At 43.5% G+C, this 24,198-nt stretch overlaps 1 protein-coding gene across 4 annotated transcripts in view; it reads left to right on the plus strand.

Moving 5' to 3' along the window:
• Positions 1-22,631, plus strand: part of CTNNA1 (catenin alpha 1) — a 235,030-nt gene extending 212,399 nt beyond the window's left edge. For all 4 annotated transcript variants that reach the window (XM_088451270.1, XM_088451266.1, XM_088451286.1 and 1 more), the window contains 2 exons: positions 17,321-17,455; positions 21,568-22,631. In XM_088451270.1, coding sequence (XP_088307396.1) covers positions 17,321-17,455; positions 21,568-21,855 — 423 coding nt within the window. In that variant the 3' untranslated portion in view covers positions 21,856-22,631. The remainder of the gene's footprint in view (positions 1-17,320; positions 17,456-21,567) is intronic.
• Positions 22,632-24,198: the final 1,567 nt, after the last annotated feature.

Here is a 24,198-nt window from a genome sequence, read left to right on the forward strand (position 1 = left end):
AAGCTGCAGGTTTGTTGGTGAGCTGGATCAGCGTGTTGCTGGTGTGCTGCAAGTGCACGGCTGTTCTGATTGGTCTGCGGAGGACAGCGACCGTAGTATGCAGCTGAAATTGGCTCTTGGCCGTGCCGCTGGTGGTGCGGAGCCAGAGGTGTGGATGGGTGAGCTGCTGGGAGGCTGGGTTGCAGCGTGTGTGCTGGGACCACCCCTGGGGGGTGGTCTGCCCGGGATACTGATTCAAAAAAAGCCACTGAGGAGGGGGGATGTGGAAAGTGTGACCGGGATGGAGCTGGTCACTGGCGATGTTGGCTGGGCGGACTTGCGGCCGGATGTGCAGGATGCTCTTATCACTGACTGTCCCTCGTGGAAATGGGGATCGACGGTGGAGACACCCCTGGCCAGGAGTGAGTTGCTGAGCACGCCTAGGAGCAGGGGGGGAGAGGGGCTGGTCCGGGGTGGAGCCGGTCACTGGAGGTGTGAGCGGTGTGGACCAGCAGGCGGGTGGGCTGAGAGCTTTCTGCACTGGTGGTCCCTGGTGGGGATGGGGATCTTTAGTGGAGGTCAGCCTGGATCGGTGTCGGGTTTGATGTGAGGGTCTCCAACGCGTTTCGGCACAGGTGCCTTCTTCAAGGAGGTGTGATGCCCATATTTACGTTTCAGGTTCTTTTGCCTTCGGCGGCGCCCACTTGAGCGTAAAGTTCTCCACCCAGGCAGCCTGAGCGTTCCCTCCCCTGGGGGCGGCTTTTGAATGTCCCATGGTCCAGTGTCCCCCAGCCTTGATGGAAAAGAAAAAGGGATTTTTGGTTGCTTCCCATTAAAACCTTTTTCAGGCTAGGGGACACTGCGTTCCCTCCCTCACTCTCAGTTGTGCGAGGTGTTTCGTTCTTGACTGGTCTTTTCCCTACTGGATTGGTTTAGTTGTTCTAAAACAGTTTCAGGGGGTTCCTGCTACTCCTCTCCGGGCTCTTTTAAAGAATTACTGGCATGATGGGATTGCAGTCATTAAGTGCCTGCTCCAGCCCAACCGACAATCCCATGGTCCAGTGTCCCCCAGCCTCATTCAGAGAAAAGGATTCAATGGTAAGCAACCAAAAATCCCTTTTTTTTCCTCATTCCTCTGCACACGTGGTAGGGTTGGTTTTCTATAAAGTTTCACTGTTTACTAATATTAGTATATCAGAAAGGAAAAAGTCGCATTTGCATTACTTTGTACCGTTTGCACCTTATATGTCTAAGGCCAAAGGGAAACATGAGGCTGAGGCCCCAGTGCTGGTATCGTGTAAATCCTGTCAGGCAGGCCTGTCTCCACAGGATTTCATACAGGATGGTGTGATGGAATCTTATAACAAGAAATACACAAATCAGCCCAGTGTACCAGCTCCTGCGCAAGAGCCACCGTGGGTGTCCTCTTTTTCGCAGGTTCTAACACATTTAGTGGACCGTTTGGTGGCATCTATACTTCCTTCTACTATGCGATTTCCACAACAGTTGCAACCTGATATGTGTTGTACCCCCTATACATCCATCCTGGGTCTATGCTTATTCTTCACAGAGTATGGTTCAGCAGTCTGCCGCTCTTCAACCTAGATAAGCGGATAGATTGGTAACCACTAATGTTCAGGGATGGAAGAGGTCATATTATCATTCCGCCCAGCCTTTAAACTCAGATGCATCATCAGATGAATAGGATGTCTCACATGGTTCCTCCTCGGAATCTGTATCTAAGGAGGACTTGCATGCCTCCATGGATGTTCCCTCTCTCGTGAGAGCGGTTAAATCCATATTAAATTTAGAGGATGAAAAGGCACCTCCTAGGTCTAAAGCACCGCTCTTTAGACGATAGAAGGTGGTTAAGGACCTCAGTCTGAACAGCTTTCAGAACTCATGGCTGAGGCATGGAGTACTCCAGATACAGTTCCATGCTACAAAGACATTATCCTCGTTATCACATTCACTTACTGGAAATGGATATAAGTGGGAGGTCTCTCCTACAGTGGATGCTCACGCGACTTAATTAAGACTTCCACGTTGTCCATTCCGTCTGCAGCCTTTCTTAAGGATGCTACTGATGAAAGATTGAAAACCTGTTTGAAGTCAGTTTTTTCTTTATCTGGTGCAATCACGCGGCCGGATATCGAGACTGCTTGGGTAGCCAAGGCCATGGAAGAGTGGACGGCGGCATTAGAATTGACTATGGAGATCATTCAGAGCCGCTCGCAAGCGGCTCGATGGTGCCCCACTGTGCACGCGCCGCGTCCGGCGTGCGCGAGCCACGTCCAGCGACTGCAGCCTAGTTGCTGCGGGGCTCGCTACAAGATGAGGGCGGCTGTCGTTGGTGAGTGACAGCTCGCCCTGTTTTGTAGGCGGGAAGGGGGTGTGGCTGCACAAACGCAGGCGTTCCCTTAGGATTAGAGCAGGGTGTGCACTCGGCCTTGCGGTAGCCGAGACCCTACCACAGGGTCTCGTCGCAAGGCTGATGGTCGCGATTACTGGCAAAAAAAGTAAAACACGCCCACAGACCCTGCGAGCTGCCTGTGGCAGTGAGCGGGTCTGAATCAGGGCGCATGCCAGATGCTACGAGAGAACAACTATCTTATTTCTCTCATGTGGGAGGCAGCATCCTATATAGGGGATGCGGCAATGGATGCAGGAATTATTGCGTCTAGGGCATCAGCAGCCTCGATTGTGGCACGCAAAGCCCTCTGGTTAAAGTACTGGAAAGTGGATGTGGGTTCAAAGAATGCTCTGGAATCCCTGCCTTTTTTTGGGTAAAATATTGTTTGGTCCAGAGTTGGATAAGATAGTGGCTATGTTTACAGCTTCGAAATCTGCTGGGTTGCCATCAACAAACACTTACAAGAGGCAGTTTTCCGTTCGGTCCTTTTGTCCTCAGGGAACGGCAAAGGGACAGTCCTTTTCTAGGCAGTCGAATTCCCATAGGACTACCAAGCCACAACAAGGGAAGAAGTCATGGTCAGTCAGACGTCCAGCTGCCAAGCCGGATGACAAACCTTCAGCCTGATGGGATGGGCCTCCCCCTGGGGGACCTCAGGGTGGGGGAACGATTTCTTCAGTTTTGCGACACCTGGCATCAGACAAACAGATACCTGGGTCAGAGAAGTGGTCTCTCAGGGATATGCAATCACCTTCTGGGGACATCCTCCCCAGAAATTATTTTGCACAAATCCCCCATCAAGCTCTGCCAAAGCCCTGGCCCTCCAGGAAGCTATTCAAACTTTGCTGGATTTAGGATTTGTCATTCCGGTTTCCTTGGCTCAACAGGGAAGCGGATATTATTAAAATCTGTTCCTGATTCAGAAACCAAATGGGTCTCATCGTCCTATCCTGAATCTAAAGCATCTCAACAAATTTATTCATGTACCCAAATTCTGTATGGAAACCCTACAGTCAATCATACCTGCATGTGCACTATCCCATCAAAGATTTCTACGATTTACTGTTCGTCAGCAACATTACCAATTTCAGGCTCTACCCTTTGGTCTGTCCCCAGCTCCTCGGGTGTTTACCAAGATAATGGCAGTCATGACGGCTCATCTCTGATGACAAGGGGTCAGAATACTGCCATACTTGGACAATCTCCAAGTATTGGCACAATCTCAGGATGTTTTCCAGCTGACAGTGGCCTGCCTAAAGGAGGGTGGCTGGATTGTCAATTGGAGAAAGTCGTCACTTTTTCCAACTCAGCGGATGATACATCTGTGGATTCTCAGGCGCAAAGGATCTTTTTGCCAGTAGAAAAGATTGCAGCTTTACATTTGCGGGTGCGCAGTTTCCACCTTCGACATGATGGAATACATCCAGTTCCACTCCAAGACCTTGCAGCTATTAATTCTGTCTTGTTGGAGCAGTCACTATCAGTGGATAAAGTCTCAGATGATCCTTCTCTCCCCAGAAGTTCAGCTCTCCCTGGCCTGGTGGCTTCAGACGGCTCATCTAAATAAAGGTTGCTCTGTGGATCCCAAAGTGGGTACTCCTCACCACAGACACCAGTCTTCGAGGTTGGGGCATGGTAACAAGTTATCACACTTTCCAGGGAAGGTGGACGTCTCAAGAAAGTCACCTGCCCATAAATATCTTGGAACTCCGGACAGTATACAGGGCGCAAGTTCAAGCACAAAGCCAGTCCTGTCCAGTTCCAATCTGACAATGCGACTGCATTAGCCTACCTCCACCATCAGAGAGGCACGCGAAGTGGGATGTGGCAAACATTCTGACTTGGGCAGAATGTCATCTTCCAGCAATTTCGACAAGATTCATCCCCGGAGTCCACAACTAGGAAGCAGACTTCCTGAGTTGTCAGGACATACATGCTGGAGAATGGGCTCTCCACCCAGAGGTCTTCCAGCTCCTAGTGGACAAGTGGGGACTACCAGATGTGGATCTCATGGCCTCACAGCACAATTACAAGGTCCCCAGGTACGGGTCCAGGACAAGAGACCCCTCAGCTGCCTTCGTGGATGCGCTGGCAGTGGGGTGGGATTTCATGTTGGCTTACCTGTTTCTCTCTTCTACTAATCATTCTCAGAAAATTCAAGCAAGAGGGTCGCTGGGTGATTCTAATAGCTCCGGCTTGGCCCAGGCGCCATTATTTCACCGACCTGATGTGTCTCTCCATAGATACTTCGCTCACACTTCCTCTATGGCCGGATCTGCTAGTGCAGGGTCCCTGCCTACATCCGGACCTACCTCGTCTGTTTTTGACGGCTTGGCTCTTGAGTCTTCCATCTTAAGAGCCAAAGGATTTACTAACTCTGTGATTCATACGATGCTTGAAAGCCTTCCTCTGCCCGCATCTATTACAGAATTTGGCATTCCTTTTTTCTATGGTGCTCCCACAGAAAAGTTGATCCTACAGTTTTTAGGGTCTCTCTAGTTCTGGCTTTTCTACAGGCTGGATTAGACCTTGGTCTCCGCCTGGCCATATTGAGAGTACAGGTTTCTGCGCTGTCAGTTTGGTTTCAGCGTAGAATTTCTCCCTTGCCCGGATGTTAGATAGTTTTTGGAGGTATTCTCCATCTGCAACCACCTTTTGTTCCTTCGGAGGCACCGTGGGATTTGTCTTTGGTTCTCAGGGCGCAATAGACTCCCCTTTTTAACCTTTGAATACAGTGGACCTTAAGTGGTTGACAGCGTAGACACTTTTTCTCCTAGCTATCTGCTCAGCTCGCAGAGTCTCTGATTTAGCAACACTTTGGTGTCCCCCCCACATATTTGATCTTCCACAAGGAAGATCTTCGTACACGGGCAGGCTATCTTCCAAAAGCGGTATCCCATTTTCATATAAATTAAGAAACTGATGTACCGGCTTTCAAGTCTTCAGGCCTTTCTGCCGGTGAAGCTTCATTGGATGTGGTTTGAGCTCTTCGAATCTATGTGGATCATACCAACTTCATCAGGAAATCAGATTCACTTTATGTTTTGTATGGCTTTCCCAAACGTGGTTGACCAGCTAACAAGTAGACTGGCTCGGTGGCTGCATATTGCTATTTCTCAAGTTTATACGCAGGCTGATCTCCCTGTTCCCAGCAGGGTGACAGCGCATTCAACTCGGTCCGTAGGACCTTCGTGGGCGGTTAGGCATGGCCCCTCGGCTGAACAGCTGTGCAAGGCAGCCACTTGGTCTTCTGTCCATACTTTTATCAAATTCTATGCATGTGATACTTTTGCTTTCCAGGATGCTTCCTTTCGGCTCAGGAGCGTCCCCACCCTGAAGGGAACTGCTTTAGGACATTCTCAAGGTAGTTCCTGTGGACCCTGAAGAAGAAAATAAGAGTTATGGTAGACTTACCTTTGATAAGGTTTTCTTCGAAGTCCATAGGGTCCACAGGGCACCCTCCCTGACGCACCTGGCTTCAGTGGGATCAGCTCCTTCTTGTCACCGATTCCCTCTTTATTGTAGGAGTGTCTCTAGCGTATTGTGTACTTCCTTCTCCATTTACATTCTCCTGCCAATGGGCTTCTTTACAAACTGAGGACCTGTGACTGGAGGTGGGGTATATATGGGGCTGGACCCAGTGCATCCTCGGATAAGAAAGAGTTGACTGGTGCCGGCTTACCTCCAAAACACATATCCCCAAGGTAGTTCCTTTGGACCCTATGGACCTCAAAGAAAAAGAGTTCAAATAAGTCTACCATAACTCTTATTTTTTTGCTTTGACACTAGTTGATACTTCTTTTGTTAACCATACTGGCTTACTTTTCCCTTCCTTTGTCCTTTTTAATTTTTGTCACCTCTCCTGCACTCCTTCCAAGTTTTTCCAATCTGCCAATGAATGACTTGTACATCTCCCCATCTCTGCAAAGTCAGCCATCCTAAAACCTAACACCTTTTGGTTTTGTATGGCATGAGTTGGAGACTGTCTTTATAGTAAACCATACTACTTGATGTTCACTGGATCCTAGGCTCACTCACATTTACGTCTGATATTCTGCTACCATTTGTGAGTATTATGTCTAAAATTGCATCTTTGCGCAAGGGCTCAGTCACCAATTGCTTGAGGGAGGCTCCAAGTAAGGAATTAGAAAGTCCCCACTTCTAGTGGAGCTTGTAAAAGCCCCATCTTAAGGTGCGTACACACTAGACGATTCGTTCCATGAGCGATATCGTCTAGTGTGACCCCGGCAGGGGTGTGCTCAATGTCATTAACGACGCTGAGCACACACACTGAACGATGATATGAATATCGTTCAGTGCCGGGCACCCTCCCTCATCCCCGAACATGCAACAACAATATCGTCAGGTTGGCCTGCATGTTTGGGTGATGAACGACAATGGCCCGCGGGAGCGCACATCGTTGGTCGTTCGCGTACACACTGGCCGATATATAGTGAACTATAACGATATAGTTATCGTTCAGTCGTCCAAAATATCGGCAAGTGTGTACCTTTACCTTACATCAGGTAGAAAAAAGTCTCCCATAATTACTTTTTTAAAGCCATTCTGGTGATGTCCTACAATTCAGATGTGTTCATATACATCTATCCTATGCGCACTACAAGTTGCGTTACACAACTTGTGAGTGCAGCATGACTGTAGTGCAGAGCGTCTTTTCCTGTGACTTTTTACCTTCAAATGTCTTTTTTTGCACAGCGAATAGATAGCACAAGCAGCTTCTGCTAAGTAAAATGATATGCGGCATGCCTATATTCTGTGTGCCACTCCGGGTCTATCTGCATGCGAAATGCTACGTTACAGTGTCAGCGGCTGTGATTTCTTTGCTACTTTATCTCTGTCTAAAGCTGGGTACACACGTAAAGATTTTCTGTCCAACCATCCAACTAGTTGATTGGTTGGAATGAAAATCTGGTAACGTATGGGAGTAACCGATGATCAGCAATTTTCTCCTAAATGCCAGAAAACAGATGAAAATGATCGCTTAGACAAGTTTGTTAAATGTTTGATCTAATCAATTTGTTCAAACAACAGGTTTTTGTCCATTTTCCGGCATTTGGGAGCAAATTGCTGATTGTCATTTGCTTTCATACCTTACCAGATTTTCATTCCAACCAATCAACTAGTTGGATGGTTGGTCAGAAAATCTTTACGTGTGTATGCACCGGAAAGCTTGATAAATCTCCCCCTGGATATTGAAAGTGCTTAATAGGATAATGTGATCTAGTCACATAGCAATGTTGCTTGTCAGATTTTGAGTTCTAATAAATGTGAATTTTCAGTGAGCTGTTTAGAGGAATAGTAATCAGGTAGGATATCCTAAGAAGATGGGCTGGAAATTTGATAATCATACCCAAAGTGGGGAGATTTTAGAGAACATTTGAAGGTTAGAATAAGCCATGTCTAAAAAGAGGAGTCTTAAGCCATGTATCCATTAGGCGATTTTAATGAGCAATTGAACAATTACGACATCATAATCATTTAATCGCTTATTAATCATGCACTATAATGTCTGAAACGACCAGCGATGCGCGCTCCCGCTGGTCCTTTCCGATATCAATAATCGCCTGAACAATGCCGGTCAATCTGCCGATAACGACAGATTGGCCATGTTCAGGGATGAGGGAGGGTGCCTACACTAAACGAAATATCGTTCAGTGTAGACATTACAGGGGATCAGGAAGGACTGTACGATTACGATGTCGTAATCATACTGTCTTTCCATAGTCTGCAAGTGGATACGCACAAGTGAAGAGATGCAACCAATGCAGGGACTTCCAGAGCACGACAGTAGAACAATATTTTGCATACAAAATTAGTCTACCAACTGCCTTCAAAATAGATTGCCCATGTGAAAGTCTGTTGGGGGAAGACCAGTAAAGTAGGTATTTGCAAAACCTCATAAGGATAGATTTACTAAAGCTTCTAAAATCTCTATCCAATGAAACAGCGCTAATCACAAGATAAAAATATACATGTGTAGACCACAGGTATGGAAGGTAAACCAAGACACAATATATAAAATAATTAATTTATTTAGCTAAAGTATCAACATGGACAATATTATCATCTGTATTCATATAAAAAAATAACCTCTATAAAAAACATCAATGGTATACTAAAACTTCAGATTAATCTTAATGGATTGATATAGATATAAATGAGGCTTGTAATATCAAGTTAAGGAATCAGCCTTGTGAAACTGCAAGTCCCAGGATGGCACAGAAAGCAGGATTTTGGTACTTACCGTTAAATCCATTTCTCCGATTCCACAGGGGACACTGGAGCTTCATGACAGTGGGGTATAGACTGTGGGTTGAGTTGAGCCTGGCACTTTAAAAATCTAAAAGTGTGACTGGCTCCTCCCCCTCTATGCCGCATCAGCCACAGTTTTAAGAACTGAGCCGAGAGGAAACGGAGAACAGACAGAACGACAGAGAAGGAGAACAGGAAAAAAAACTCAGTCCAACATACTGACATACTGCAGAAACCCAACAGGCTGCAGGAATAAACAGTCACACAACCAGAACGGACCAAAACTGCAATAGAACTGAAGCAGAACAAGGAACTGTAAGCAGGCAAGAAGCACTGGGCGGGCGTCCAGTGTCCCCTGTGGAATAGGAAAAATTGATTTAACGGTAAGTACCAAAATCCTGTTTTCTCCTTCATCCACTAGGGGACACTGGAGCTTCATGACAGTGGGGACGTCCCAAAGCCACCCTCGGGGGGAGAGTGCTGAATGCCCTGCAATACACTGTGACCAAAACTCGAAGCAGAAGCCGCAAAAGTGTCAAATCTGTAGAAACGTACAAAAGTATGTACTGAAGACCACGTAGCTGCTCTACAAAGCTGTGAAGCCGAGGCACCTCTACGTTCCACCCAAGAAGTACCCACAGAGCGCGTAGAATGCGCAGAGATGGATACCGGCGGAGGTCGAGCAGAAGCAACATATGCCTTACGAATAGTCAGACGAATCCACCTGGCCAAAGTCTGCTTAGACACAGGCCAGCCACGCCGATTAGCATCATAAAGGACAAACAGAGCCTCTAATTTACGTAGTCCTTCAGTACGTGCCACATAAATGCGAAGTGCCCAAACAACATCCAAGGAGTGAGAATCCCCGGAAGAGTCCGACAAGGCTGGTACACAATCAGCTGGTTCAGATGAAACGCCGAGACCACCTTGGGGAAAAAGGAAGGGCGGGTACGAACTTTCGCCCGATCATCCTGAAAAATTAAGTAAGGGGAACGGCAGGACAAAGCTCCAAGTTCCGACCCTCATATAGCCGAAGCCAGAGCCAATAAAAGGATCATCTTCCAAGTTAACTACTTCAATTCCACGTCCTGCAAAGGCTCAAACGTGGACGACTGAAGGAAGGATAAAACGAGGTTCAGGTCCCAAGGAGCCGTGGGAGGCACAAAGGGGGGCTGAACTCTAAGTACCCCTTGAAAAAAGGTCTGAACCTCCGGAATCGGAGCTAGATGACGCTGAAAAAAAATAGAGAGAGCAGAAATCTGCACTTTAAGCGATCCCAGGCGTAGGCCTGCATCAAGTCTCCTTTGAAGAAAAAGAAGACGCGGTAAATGAAAGGATGAAGTGGAAGATCCACGACCTTCACACCAGGAGATATGTCTTCCAAATGCGATGATAATGCGCTGCCACCGGTTTTCTAGCTGTAAGTATGGTATGAATGACCACCCGAGGGACACCATGGATGGTGGTCTCAATAGCCACACCGTCAAACGAAGCCGCCGTAAATCTGGGTACACAAACGGACCCTGCTGTAGAAGGTCCAACTGCAGTGGAAGAGGCCAAGGTTCGTCTGCTAGAAGGAATAAGAGATCGGAGTACCAAACCCGACGAGGCCAATCCAGAGCCACTAGGATGACTGTGGACGACTCTCGTTTGATCCGCTTGAGAATTCGAGGGAGAAGTGGAAACGGTGGGAACAGGTATACAAGGCTGTACGGCCAAGGAATCAGTAAAACATCCGCTCCCACCGCTGCCGGATCCCTGGTCCTGGGGTAGTAAAGGGGTAGTTGATGATTTGTCCGGGACGCCATCAGATCTATCTGTGGTCTCCCCCATCTGTGAACTAGTTGAAGGAAGACCTCGGGCTGAAGGGACCACTCCCCGGGGTGAAGATCCTGACGACTGAGGTAGTCCGCTTCCCAGTTGTCGACTCCCGGAATGAATACTGCAGAGATGGCCTCGACGTGTTTTTCTGGCCACAGAAAGATGCGGCTGGCCTCTATTTCATTTTTCTTTATTTTAACTACTATTAGGGCTGGAGACAGCCCCATGTGCACCGGCTCGACTCGGGCACATTCTAAAAACTGGGGCTGATGGGGCATAGAGGGAGAGGAGCCAGTCACACTTTTAGATTTTTAAAGTGCCAGGCTCAACTCAACTTACCGTCTTCACTGTCATGAAGCTCCAGTGTCCCCTAGTGGATGAAGGAGAAACAGACAAATCACAAGTGCACAACTCCAAATTACTGATTACATATAAATACAGTATGAAATAAAATGTTGCAATCAGTAGAGGACTTACCCTACAGAGGTTACATGGATAGTGTGGGTAGGCCCATAACCTTGGCCATGATTATGCTAAAAACCTCTATTGATTACAAAATGTTATTGCATAATGTATTTATATATAATCAGTAATTTGGAGTTGTGCACCCGTGATCTGTCTGCTTCTGTGCCTGCAATAATAGTCTCAACAGGGACACCTCCCATTATATATATATATATATATATATATTCAGGGTGTGAAGTCTAGGAATTTTTCCTATAAGTCCCAGGATGGACAGGTGATTCAGGATCAATCCAATTAGGTGCGAGTTGGATCCTGACAGATATTTAACACCTTTTGAGAACCTATAGTACTTAAGTTATGGTTTCCCCACTTTATGTTCTTCCAGTTTGCTTTTCAAAATTCGCGCAACCTCGCTGCATGAATTGGCACTTCTAATTGGATCTTGCGATTCTCTGAAGTGCGCATTAATGTGAAGTGTGCGCGTTTCATGAAACAAAATCGCATTTGCATACTCGCACCTGATTGAATTGATCCCTTGGTGTGTTCCTGTGTAGAAGGTATCGGGGTCATGTATCACAGCCAGATTCAGTTAAGTATGGCTATGCGCATTAACTCCCACTCGCTGATTTCTGCTTGCAGACTATGAAGGTGCGAGCATAAATCTGTTACCACAAAGGACCAGAAAATACTCAACATGAGTTGCCGATAGCAGCTTGCGGCTAATTGAATTGAGTCATTTGTACTCATTATGATAACCTTATTGTCACCATACATATGGAATTTTAAGGTCTGCAAAGAGGTAAGAGCAGTTAACATTTTATTTTAATTGAGCCTTGGAGAAAGAGATCTGTCCTGACCGTGGTCTGCATCACCAATTCTTATGCTGTGTAGGGTAGGGGGATGTGTTTGACAAGCTGCTCTGCAGGTGGCATCTAATGGCATATGTCATGGGTTGTTTTGGTTTTTACAGTAGAAGTAGACTGACAGTGTCCGCCTACTACTGCTGTGACATCTGAATCGTTTATTTGGAGAGAAGTTGGCTAGTCTGATGAAGAAGTTGGTTAGGTGTATAGTACAAGAGTTGGTTAGAAAAGTTTGGCAGTTGCTTAGTTGGATGAAACTTTGTCAACTTAAGTTTTGTGTAACAGCATTTGGAAACACATTGGAAGGAGGAAACAAAGGATTGTTCCAAGTCTTTAATGACCTGTAGCAGTGAGCTGGAGGGTTACGTTTATTTCTAACTTGTCAAAAAATATACGGAGAGATTCAATTGTTATAGATGCCTATACAAATAGGCACCAGACGGAGCAATTCAACCAATGTGGGAGAACACATTTCTTCTCGCAGCCTCCTGAGGTGCGAGAAGAAATGTGTCCAAAGTCTGTTCTTTGGGTGCCACGACGGTGGTTTGGGTGCCCTAGGTTTAGACTGGTTAAGCCTTGTAGTCGAGATTAATACTAATGGGCGCGAAAAAGGAGAAACAATTGACGCCTAGCAGAGGGCATCTACGACATTTGAATCGCAGCCATAGAGTTGTTAGGCAGTTTATTTAAAAAAAAATAAACGCATAAAGGTGTGGAACTAATTAGGGGTCAGTACTTAAATTTACTATGCCCTGCAGCCCAAACTTCCAAATAACAATAAAAGAAACCAAGCAAGGGTACTGGCACCAGGGAACAAGTGATATTAAATGACTGTAATAACCAATAAAATAGAAAATATATACATCAGTTTAATGTAAACTACTCAAAAAAATTATAGAAAGGATAAGACAATTTTTATTTAAATAGGTGACAGACATACAAACTATACACGAGAAATAAAAAGAGAAAACTTGGAAAATGTACACTGAGCATCAACAGATGTTAATGCAGATGAGAACAAAATATATTTTATGAGATCAGTGTAGTGACATAAAAAAATGAATAGTCCACTATATCAATTGCACTGCAATGTTAGGCACATCAGCCACTTAAATAGGAAAAGTCTCTGTTAGTAGGCATAGATACACACAAGCCCGTCACAAACAGTCATTAGTAAATGCAGTTAGAGAAGCAGCAAAAATGGGCTACTGTAGGTTATTCAAAACAGTAACACATTATACATTTTGCTATTTCTGTGTTTTAAAAAATATGCTCTATAATTTTTCTGTTACGATATGGGGATTATATATATATAGCATTAATTTTTTCTCGTCCAGCACCCTCACTACCTAATTTTACTTTTCACATAACTACAACGTTCACCTCTATAACTTAACTATACTACATATGGACCACATGTATGATGCACAAAGGTGTGTATATATAATATGTATATTCTGAAGTACCTATATCCTATTGAAGTGTGATATGTGACTCAAGACTGACAGTGTATTTAGTATATATATATATATATATATATATATATATATATATATATATACTGTAACTTGATGAATGTCTCTGCCAGGGTATATACAGATGAGTCCACATACATATAGCCTTCTTAGGCGTTAAACAGCCTTTCTAATCGTACCATGTCGTGGCGTGACTCTGTAGCGCCGAGCGTCTTTTTCTGCAACTCTTTACCTTCAGATGCGTCTTATTCACAGAGATGTGAATAGCTAGTACAAGCAGCTGCTGCTGATCAAAATGATATACAGCATGCCCATGTGCTCTGTGCATCTGTATCTGCATAAGAAACGCTACGTTACAGTGGTATAGCCGCTGACACTGTAACGTAGCGTTACGCATGCAGATACACCCGCAGAGACACACAGAACTACATATCATTTTAATCAGCAGAAGCTGCTTGTGCTAGTTATTCACATCACTGTGTAAATAAGTTGCATTTGAAGGTAAAAAGTCGCACGAAAGACACTCAATGCTGCTGAGGCAAACAGAGCTCCCGTGTTGTGTGTGGCGCAACTTGTAGCGTATGGAGGATAGATGTACTGTATGTGGAAACATCTGTAAAGTGTGAGCTGTAGGTCACATGAACAATTGCTTCTAGTACATAGCGTCCATAGTGCTATACAGGGACAATTGCTTCTAGTACATAGCGTCCATAGTGCTGTACAGGGTCAATTGCTTCTAGAACATAGCGTCCATAGTGCTGTACAGGGACAATTGCTTCTAGTACATAGCGTCCATAGTGCTATACAGGGACAATTGCTTCTAGTACATAGCGTCCATAGTGCTGTACAGGGTCAATTGCTTCTAGAACATAGCGTCCATAGTGCTGTACAGGGACAATTGCTTCTAGCACATAGCATCCATAGTGATGTACAGGGACAATTGCTTCTAGCACATAGCGTCCATAGTGCTATACAGGGACAGTTGCTTCTAGCACATAGCATCCATAGTGATGTACAGGGACAATTGCTTCTAGTACATAGCGTCCATAGTGCTGTACAGGGTCAATTGCTTCTAGTACATAGCGTCCATAGTGCTGTACAGGGTCAATTGCTTCTAGTACATAGCGTCCATAGTGCTATACAGGGACAATTGCTTCTAGTACATAGCGTCCATAGTGCTATACAGGGACAATTGCTTCTAGTACATAGCGTCCATAGTGCTGTACAGGGACAATTGCTTCTAGCACATAGCATCCATAGTGATGTACAGGGACAATTGCTTCTAGTACATAGCGTCCATAGTGCTATACAGGGACAATTGCTTCTAGTACATAGCGTCCATAGTGCTATACAGGGACAATTGCTTCTAGCACATAGCATCCATAGTGCTGTACAGGGACAATTGCTTCTAGTACATAGCGTCCATAGTGCTGTACAGGGTCAATTGCTTCTAGAACATAGCGTCCATAGTGCTGTACAGGGACAATTGCTTCTAGTACATAGCGTCCATAGTGCTATACAGGGACAATTGCTTCTAGTACATAGCGTCCATAGTGCTGTACAGGGTCAATTGCTTCTAGAACATAGCGTCCATAGTGCTGTACAGGGACAATTGCTTCTAGCACATAGCATCCATAGTGATGTACAGGGACAATTGCTTCTAGCACATAGCGTCCATAGTGCTATACAGGGACAGTTGCTTCTAGCACATAGCATCCATAGTGATGTACAGGGACAATTGCTTCTAGTACATAGCGTCCATAGTGCTGTACAGGGTCAATTGCTTCTAGTACATAGCGTCCATAGTGCTGTACAGGGTCAATTGCTTCTAGTACATAGCGTCCATAGTGCTATACAGGGACAATTGCTTCTAGTACATAGCGTCCATAGTGCTGTACAGGGACAATTGCTTCTAGCACATAGCATCCATAGTGATGTACAGGGACAATTGCTTCTAGTACATAGCGTCCATAGTGCTATACAGGGACAATTGCTTCTAGTACATAGCGTCCATAGTGCTATACAGGGACAATTGCTTCTAGCACATAGCATCCATAGTGCTGTACAGGGACAATTGCTTCTAGTACATAGCGTCCATAGTGCTGTACAGGGACAATCCTTCTAGCACATAGCATCCATAGTGCTGTACAGGGACAATTGCTTCTAGCACATAGCGTCCATAGTGCTATACAGGGACAATTGCTTCTAGCACATAGCGTCCATAGTGCTATACAGGGACAATTGCTTCTAGTACATAGCGTCCATAGTGATGTACAGGGACAATTGCTTCTAGCACATAGCGTCCATAGTGATGTACAGGGACAATTGCTTCTAGCACATAGCGTCCATAGTGCTATACAGGGACAATTGCTTGTAGCACATAGCATCCATAGTGCTGTACAGGGACAATTGCTTCTAGTACATAGCGTCCATAGTGCTGTACAGGGACAATTGCTTCTAGCACATAGCATCCATAGTGCTGTACAGGGACAATTGCTTCTAGCACATAGCGTCCATAGTGCTATACAGGGACAATTGCTTCTAGCACATAGCGTCCATAGTGCTATACAGGGACAATTGCTTCTAGCACATAGCATCCATAGTGCTGTACAGGGACAATTGCTTCTAGCACATAGCATCCATAGTGCTGTACAGGGACAATTGCTTCTAGCACATAGCGTCCATAGTGCTGTACAGGGACAATTACTTCTAGTACATAGCGTCCATTGTGCTATACAGGGACAATTGCTTCTAGTACATAGCGTCCATAGTGCTGTACAGGGACAATTGCTTCTAGTACATAGCGTCCATAGTGCTGTACAGGGACAATCCTTCTAGCACATAGCGTCCATAGTGCTGTACAGGGACAATTGCTTCTAGTACATAGCGTCCATAGTGCTGTACAGGGACAATTGCTTCTAGCACATAGCATCCATAGTGCTGTACAGGGACAATTGCTTCTAGCACATAGCATCCATAGTGCTGTACAGGGACAATTGCTTCTAGCACATAGCATCCATAGTGCTGTACAGGGACAATTGCTTCTAGTACATAGCATCCATAGTGCTGTACAGGGACAATTGCTTCTAGCACATAGCATCCATAGTGCTGTACAGGGACAATTGCTTCTAGCACATAGCGTCCATAGTGCTGTACAGGGACAATTGCTTCTAGCACATAGCATCCATAGTGCTGTACAGGGACAATTGCTTCTAGTACATAGCGTCCATAGTGCTATACAGGGACAATTGCTTCTAGCACATAGCGTCCATAGTGATGTACAGGGACAATTGCTTCTACCACATAGCGTCCATTGTGCTATACAGGGACAATTGCTTCTAGTACATAGCATCCATAGTGCTGTACAGGGACAATTGCTTCTAGCACATAGCGTCCATAGTGCTGTACAGGGACAATTGCTTCTAGCACATAGCATCCATAGTGATGTACAGGGACAATTGCTTCTAGTACATAGCGTCCATAGTGCTATACAGGGACAATTGCTTCTAGCACATAGCGTCCATAGTGATGTACAGGGACAATTGCTTCTACCACATAGCATCCATAGTGCTGTACAGGGACAATTGCTTCTAGCACATAGCGTCCATAGTGATGTACAGGGACAATTGCTTCTCGTACATAGTGTCCATAGTGCTATACAGGGACAATTGCTTCTAGCACATAGCGTCCATAGTGATGTACAGGGACAATTGCAAAAACACAAACAATACATTATATTCAATCAGACAGTGGAAAAAAAATCAAATAGTTTGCTTTCTAAACTATGTATCATGCTGTGACCCGGCTGACATTTCCCCTGTTCCTTCACAGGGGAAGATTGTATCTGACAGCATATGCCCAGCATTACACATTGTCTTAGATTTTCCTTTACAATTGTTTGAGATAAAATAATGAAATGTTTGCATGTATACTTAAGGAATATTTTTATTTATGAGAATTAAATTCTGAGTATTTGCTTAATAATTATTCCACCATGTTCATTATGGTAATAATTTATTTGTTTTCCTTAGTGTCCGGATTCTACTTGCAAACAGGATCTCTTGGCATATCTCCAGCGCATTGCTCTTTACTGCCACCAGCTAAATATTTGTAGCAAAGTTAAGGCTGAAGTTCAGAATCTTGGAGGAGAACTGGTTGTCTCTGGAGTAAGTTAAAGCTTGCAAACTTTTGTATTATACAGATGTGTCCTCATACACCTAGGGCTTCATTTTCGAAGCACCCGCAATCAGTGCTAAGCATGCTGTGCATTACACTGGCTGCCGGTGCTATTTTAAGTTTTCATCTGCAAGCCGCTGCTTCGTAAATAAAGCCCTAGTCTAATGTCATGTGGCGCAAGACGCCTGCCGCGCGTAAGCTGCATCGAGCGGTGTAGTGATTTATTTGAATGTCAGTGCTTCCTGTGCCTGGACAAGGAACCAGGGCAGCCTTAACAGCAAAGATCAGGCTTTCTTAATGCCGGAGTCCCAGCGGCCGGGATTATAACTGCATCCCTTAACAGCATTGTAGGCCCTGGGCAAAGCAAAGCACTGGGGCTTTTACCCAGCCATTCACTGTTCTAAAAATGTAAATGTCAACAAAATTAAAACTTTCGATTTTTTGATACAGATGTATTCTCATACCCCTAACTTTAATACGCCATGCTGAGCGAGGGAGCTGACTGTGCTAGTACTGAGCATCTTTTTCGCTCGAATATGTGTCTTATGGAGCATACACACGGTCAGATTTGTCAGATGAATGATTGAACGATCTGACCAATGATTTGAACTATGAACGATTTTTGACTGCATTAAAATGAATGGAATCGTTCAAACATATTAGATGTCAGATATTTATCTGACCATCGGGAATGCGAATCGTTCATTGTTCAGATATGTCAGATTTTCCTTCAGATATGAACGATTTTTGAAATCGTTATCGTTCAGATCTGAAGAAAAATCTGACCATGTGTATGCACCATTAGTTTCAAGACTCACCACAAGATTGCACTGATTAATTTGATATACAACACTTGTATATTTGTGTGACTGAGGGCCTGATTCAGCAGTGCACGCAGATTCCCGATGTTTGGGAATTTGCGCAAGCGCCAGACCCATTGAGCATATGTGCAGAACGGGTCTGCGAGTACGCTTGCAAACTGGCAACAGACTGTCAGTGATGGACGGGGCGGCGACAGCCTCCGTTACCCGAAACGGAGGTGTATCGCCGCCTTTTGGAGGGGGGGGGGGGCTGGCTGAGGCCAGGATCTCCATGGGGTGACTGAGATTTCCTAGACTCTTCCTCTAAACTACGGAAGCCCTTTGGGTCACTGCATCAGCCGGCCGATGGTACGCAGATTAACCGATGCTGCGTTGAACAATGCAGCTCGGTTAAGTAATGCATAGGAGGGGTGATGCCTTCTGTGCATTACCATATCTGCAAGGATCACAATTGCAAAGCTGCCTGCGTGATAACGAGTAGTGGGATAACGGGTTTTCGCTCCAAATTGAATACGGGCCTTAGAGGCATTATCGTGCAAAAGACGCTTGGCACTTGCTGAGTCGCACTAGACCTGGCGCGTGTGTGAGGACACATATATGTACTTTCAACAAAATCAATGTTTAAACGTAAAAAATATGATGTAAACAGAGGATTAATCAGCAAACTTTTAAACATGAAAAACAAACATTTCATCATATAAATGATTTATTGTTAAACTGTAAAGAATGATTAACTTAAGCAAAAGAGCATTATTACTATTTGTTACAATCACACCACTAACAGTATAATACTTTAGTCACATTAAGCCTTAGAGGGGTATTCAATATGAAACGTTAACTTCACTGCCGAAGTTAACGTTTCATATCGGAGTTTTAACCTGCGTTAAAGTATCGGGCGCGCTCCCGCTTACCCCCGTATTCAATATAAAATTAACGAAAACGGGAGCCTCCGAAGTTGGATTTGCGTAAAGTTACAAATTTTTGCTTAAAAAAATTGTAAGACCCCCCTAAAGTTGTAAAAAGATGGGGGATCACTATGGGTACCCCCATTTTTGCCTTTAATTGAAAGTCAGGGATTTAAATAGCCGCAGCAGGCATTTTTTCCCGACATTGAAGAAGTGTTGCAGAAGAGCACTTAGGTTATTTTTTTCGTTTTTTTAAGTGGTCCCATCAAATTTGGGGTACATGAAAATGGGTACTAGCATATTTTTAAGTCCCTAAAGTAAGTTTTTAAAAATTCTGCATTTGTGCACCTGCCGCTATAAATCTATTCTTCAAAACACCTGCCGCATCCTTGCAGAATAGCCCTGAACCTATTTCCCTATTGTTAATTAATTTTTCCCATTTTTTTTTTTTCACCCCAATTTTTTCATTAATTAATTTTTTTTAAATGTCATTCCCAGGGGTGCAGGCTATTTTTTTTTTAAGCCTGCACCCCTAAACCCCAATTCTGCACTTTTTTTTCCATACACCTATTCAATGGTGAAAAGTTATCCCCGGTTTTTATCAAAGACTTTTCAAAAATGCGATGTCTTTGATACTGAATACAGTGTAAAACTAAAACCTGCGATAATGACGTCATAGCTCCGATATTAACGCAAAAACTGACTTATCGCTCCCATATTGAATACCCCTGTTAAGATATTGATTAGAAAAGCAGTGAAAATGGGTAAGATTTTATACCCTAACCTACCCTCCTTTTCTCATGGGGTAGATGTGCTAAGTCTGGGAGAGAGCTAAAGTGAAGAGAGAGATAGTTACCAACCAATCAGCTCCTAACTGTCATTTTTCAAACACAGCCTCTATCATGAAAGTTAGGAGCTGATTGGTTGGTACTTTATCTCTCTCCACTTAATCTCTTTCCTAGGCGTAATACATATCCCCCATAGAAACCTATTATCGGGGGATCATGTTTACACAATTAAAATGAAATATAAAGATAATTATTATGAGGCATAGAGCACCTTATTATGAGGGGTAATGTCAAAATAATTAAGAAGAATATAAAGTTTTCTTAAGGGAAATATTGAGTATATGCCCCATATTAAAGTGCTTTATTCTTCCTTATTTAAGATGAAATTATCCCTCATAATAGTGCTCAATATAGACTGTGATTGTGCTTTCACTATGATATGTAAATTCATGTCCCATAGCAGAATCACCATCCAGTGCGCTCCCCCATACACATACACACTCACATACTATGTCATATATAGGAGTATCTCATTGTGAGATACTTAGTGATGGCTGAGATGTGTGAGGGCTGCCAGTTCCGGGGTTATATCCAGGGATATATAAATGAGGCATCAGTCAGGAATCCAGCTCCCCACAGCTCTGACACTTCAGAAGGCTGGAGCCCCCTGTTTACTACAGTATATACAGTGTACTACTTAGTGTCATTGAATACTTCTATATGGTACATGAACCGATGGAGAGAGTTTATATAATGTTTGAATCTAAGTATCTGTATATACTGTAGTATACAGGGTGGCTCATATTTTTCCCTGTTGACTGATTACCTTAATAAAATTGCCACAGCGCCAGCTGCGCTTTCTTCTGTTACCTGCAGTGCTTCCGAAGCATGGTGATTCCTCCGTCCTTCTCTACACTGGCACTACCAGTGTAGTTATATGTTATACCGTACAGACATTTTTTTTTAAAAATACTGTTTTGGTCAATACGGGCCCCTTGAATCGTGTGGCCTTGAGCAGGTGCCCATATATTAATACGGCCCTGCAAGGAACCATAAAATGCAGCAACTCTTTACAGTTATATAATTGCAGCACAAGTTCTGTAAAGAAAGTTTCCTTTGATACTGAAGCTCAATTACACATTTTTTTTGGAAACTACAGTTATTCCCATGTAGAATGGAGATGCACATAAATAACCTGCAAGCTCTTTATCATCATCCATATTGTCTGTCCGCTGCCAGCTTATGTAGTCCCTCCTGTTAATGCAATAAGTGTGCTTTGTAGGGCATCATTTCCAGGTTTATTTGAATGAATGGAGGGGGATCTCTGAGCCACAAACTTAAGCATAAGTTGTTTTTTTTAATAAAGTAAAAGGAATTCAGATGTTTGTTGAGCTTTGTCAAACAAGAGTTTCCTGGCATTTGTATAGAAAGCCTTACCTATGTGCAAAAAACATTACTCATTTTAGAATTGAGAATACTGTGGAATGTAAGCTTGACAGAAACTTTGAAACCAACTCATACTTAATGTGTTTACTTTTGATAAGTGTATGTGTATTTACTTATGTTTGTTCTCTCTCAAATACCTTAGGTTGACAGTGCTATGTCCTTGATTCAAGCTGCCAAAAATTTAATGAATGCTGTGGTGCAAACAGTTAAGGCATCCTATGTGGCCTCTACGAAGTACCAGAAATCGCAGGGAATGGCATCCCTAAATCTCCCTGCTGTTTCATGGAAGATGAAAGCCCCGGAAAAGAAGCCTCTTGTCAAGAGAGAAAAACAGGACGAGACCCAAACCAAAATAAAACGTGCATCTCAAAAGAAACACGTTAATCCCGTGCTGGCGCTTAGTGAGTTTAAAGTCATGGATAGCATATGAGCAAATATATTTTAAATTTTTAAGCTTTATAATTTACATTATATAATTTTAATATTTTACATTGTTCAGTTTTGTAGTACAAATTAGATCTAATCTGTGCTAATCAAACTAATTATGGCAAATAGATAAAACATTTAGAAAGTACTTACAAAAACGTAAAATCTAAAGTGTGCATAGCATTTAGATCATATGAACAATATAGTATAGAAATAAATGGTCGTCACATCTTACTTTACTTACATTACTACCCATTTTTCCAGTAAGTGGAGTATTTCAGAATATACAAACATTAAAAATATGCCTTCTGCTCTATAGCGGAGAATGTGACGTAAAATATAAAAACTATTTTTTTTTTCAAAGAATAAAGATGAAATCGTTAGCATTGAAATTTTGGTTTTGTGCAGACTACAATATATTCCAAGAATTAGTGGATTTTGGATTCATCATGCATGACAAAAATGTATTTCTTTCAATAATTCTGCACATACATTTGTGGCTGATTTGGAGAGAGAATGGTTTCACTGTCACTTGCGCTGGATTTTTGCTTTTTAAACAAAAGTTTTTTATTTCAGATAACACTAAATCAAAAGCCCTTTATTTGAACTAGTTGAGATAAGTCAGATAATTACAAAAGCTATGAGTGAATGCATTACATTGGAATAATAAGTACTTACGACGGTATGTAATTTTTGAGTTAAGAGTTGTCTCCAAAATTCTGTTGCATCTTTGTTAATTATGCAGCCTGTTTTTTTTTTTTTGTTTTTTTTTTACTGAAACTAAAATACAGATTAAGTGTTAGATAGCACTGTGCTGGAAGCAATTCTGTCTGGATGAAATATTGCTATCCAAACATTATTTGAAATAAAGCTAGTTTGTATTACCTATAGAAAGCCAGAATGTGATTCTGCTTTTGTGATTGCTATATCTTGTTTGAAGTTGACTTAAAACACCTCGGTCTGGTGAGCAGTTTGATTTTTTTGGTCAGAAAATTAAAGATTAAGATATAGATGCCTATATTGTCACTGGGCACTCTAAACAGGAATATATTTGGTAAAAGCAGATTTAAAAAAAAAAAAAACATTTCTAATAGAAGCAAGTTGTAATTTAATTTTTCTTTTCAATCTCGCACTTTTTATTTGTTATTATGCTACTATATTTTATGCAGTTGTTCTTGCATGAATTTCACATAATGCAAAATATCACATTACTATGCTGACAATAAAGTAGCCTTTACAATAATAAAGATTGAGTCCTCAATGTTGTTGTTTTTTTGTTTTACCTATGCATTGAACCAATCTACTGTATATACATTAGGAGGCTCCAGCTACTGGTAACATCATACAAGACCATGGGGCCCATTTATCAATGATCACATATTTCAATGTGATATGGGCGCAATGTTACCTCTCCTGATTTTTGCGAAGCGTAGTCCATAGACCAGAGGTTCCCAAACTCTGTCCTCGAGGCACCCTAACAGTCCAGGTTTTAAGGATATCCAAGCTTGATCTCAGGTGACTTAATTAGTACCTCAGTCAATTTGATTTTACCACCTGTGCTCAACCATAGGTATCTCTAAAACCTGAACTGTTGGGGTGTCTTGAGGACCTCTATCATATGCTATAGCAGCGTAAGCTGCTGGGCCCAAACTTCAGCTTGTAAGTCTGTCAGCTTCGCAACCCCTATAGAAAACTATGGTGGTTGCAGCTGCTGTCGGAAATGGAGGGACCACAGCTGTTGTGATTCCTCCATAGTACATAAGGGGGATACCTAATACTTGCGGATATCCCCTCGAAAACGGGTGTTTTCGGGGAAAGTGATGCAAATATATAATGATAAATAGGCCCCCATGTCATAAGGAAGGTGGACAGCAGTCTTACGGAACTTATGCTAGGACAAGAACGTGTCTTTGGCTGTGGTATTGTCATGATTGAGAATTACATACAGATGTTCTTTTTTTACTGTGGCTTCAGTAGCATCAAACAGACACTTTCTGTTCAAATCCCGACAGCGGCTGCCCAACACAGGAGGAAATCTCGATCGTCCTAAGGTAAGTACTAACTAACCTAATTCTACCCCCTAACCCTCCTTTAGGGGTGCCTAACCTCCCCCCCCCAAGTGCCTAACCCTAACCCCCCCTTCCCAGCAGCCTAAACCTAAGTCCCCCGGGGGGGTGCCTAACCCTAACCTCCCGCCGGGGGTGCCTAACCCTAACCCCTCCTTCCCCTAGCCTAAACCTAACCTCACAAGGCCCCCGTGGCTGTCCACGCCTGGCTTATCTTCGATCGGTATGCCGGGTGTCGGGCTCCTGGCGTAGGTCTAATGAAAGGCATCGGGATTTCGACG

Source organism: Taudactylus pleione, unplaced genomic scaffold, assembly GCF_031769625.1.
Source record: "Taudactylus pleione unplaced genomic scaffold, aTauple2 ptg000025l, whole genome shotgun sequence".
Lineage (NCBI taxonomy): Eukaryota > Metazoa > Chordata > Amphibia > Anura > Myobatrachidae > Taudactylus > Taudactylus pleione.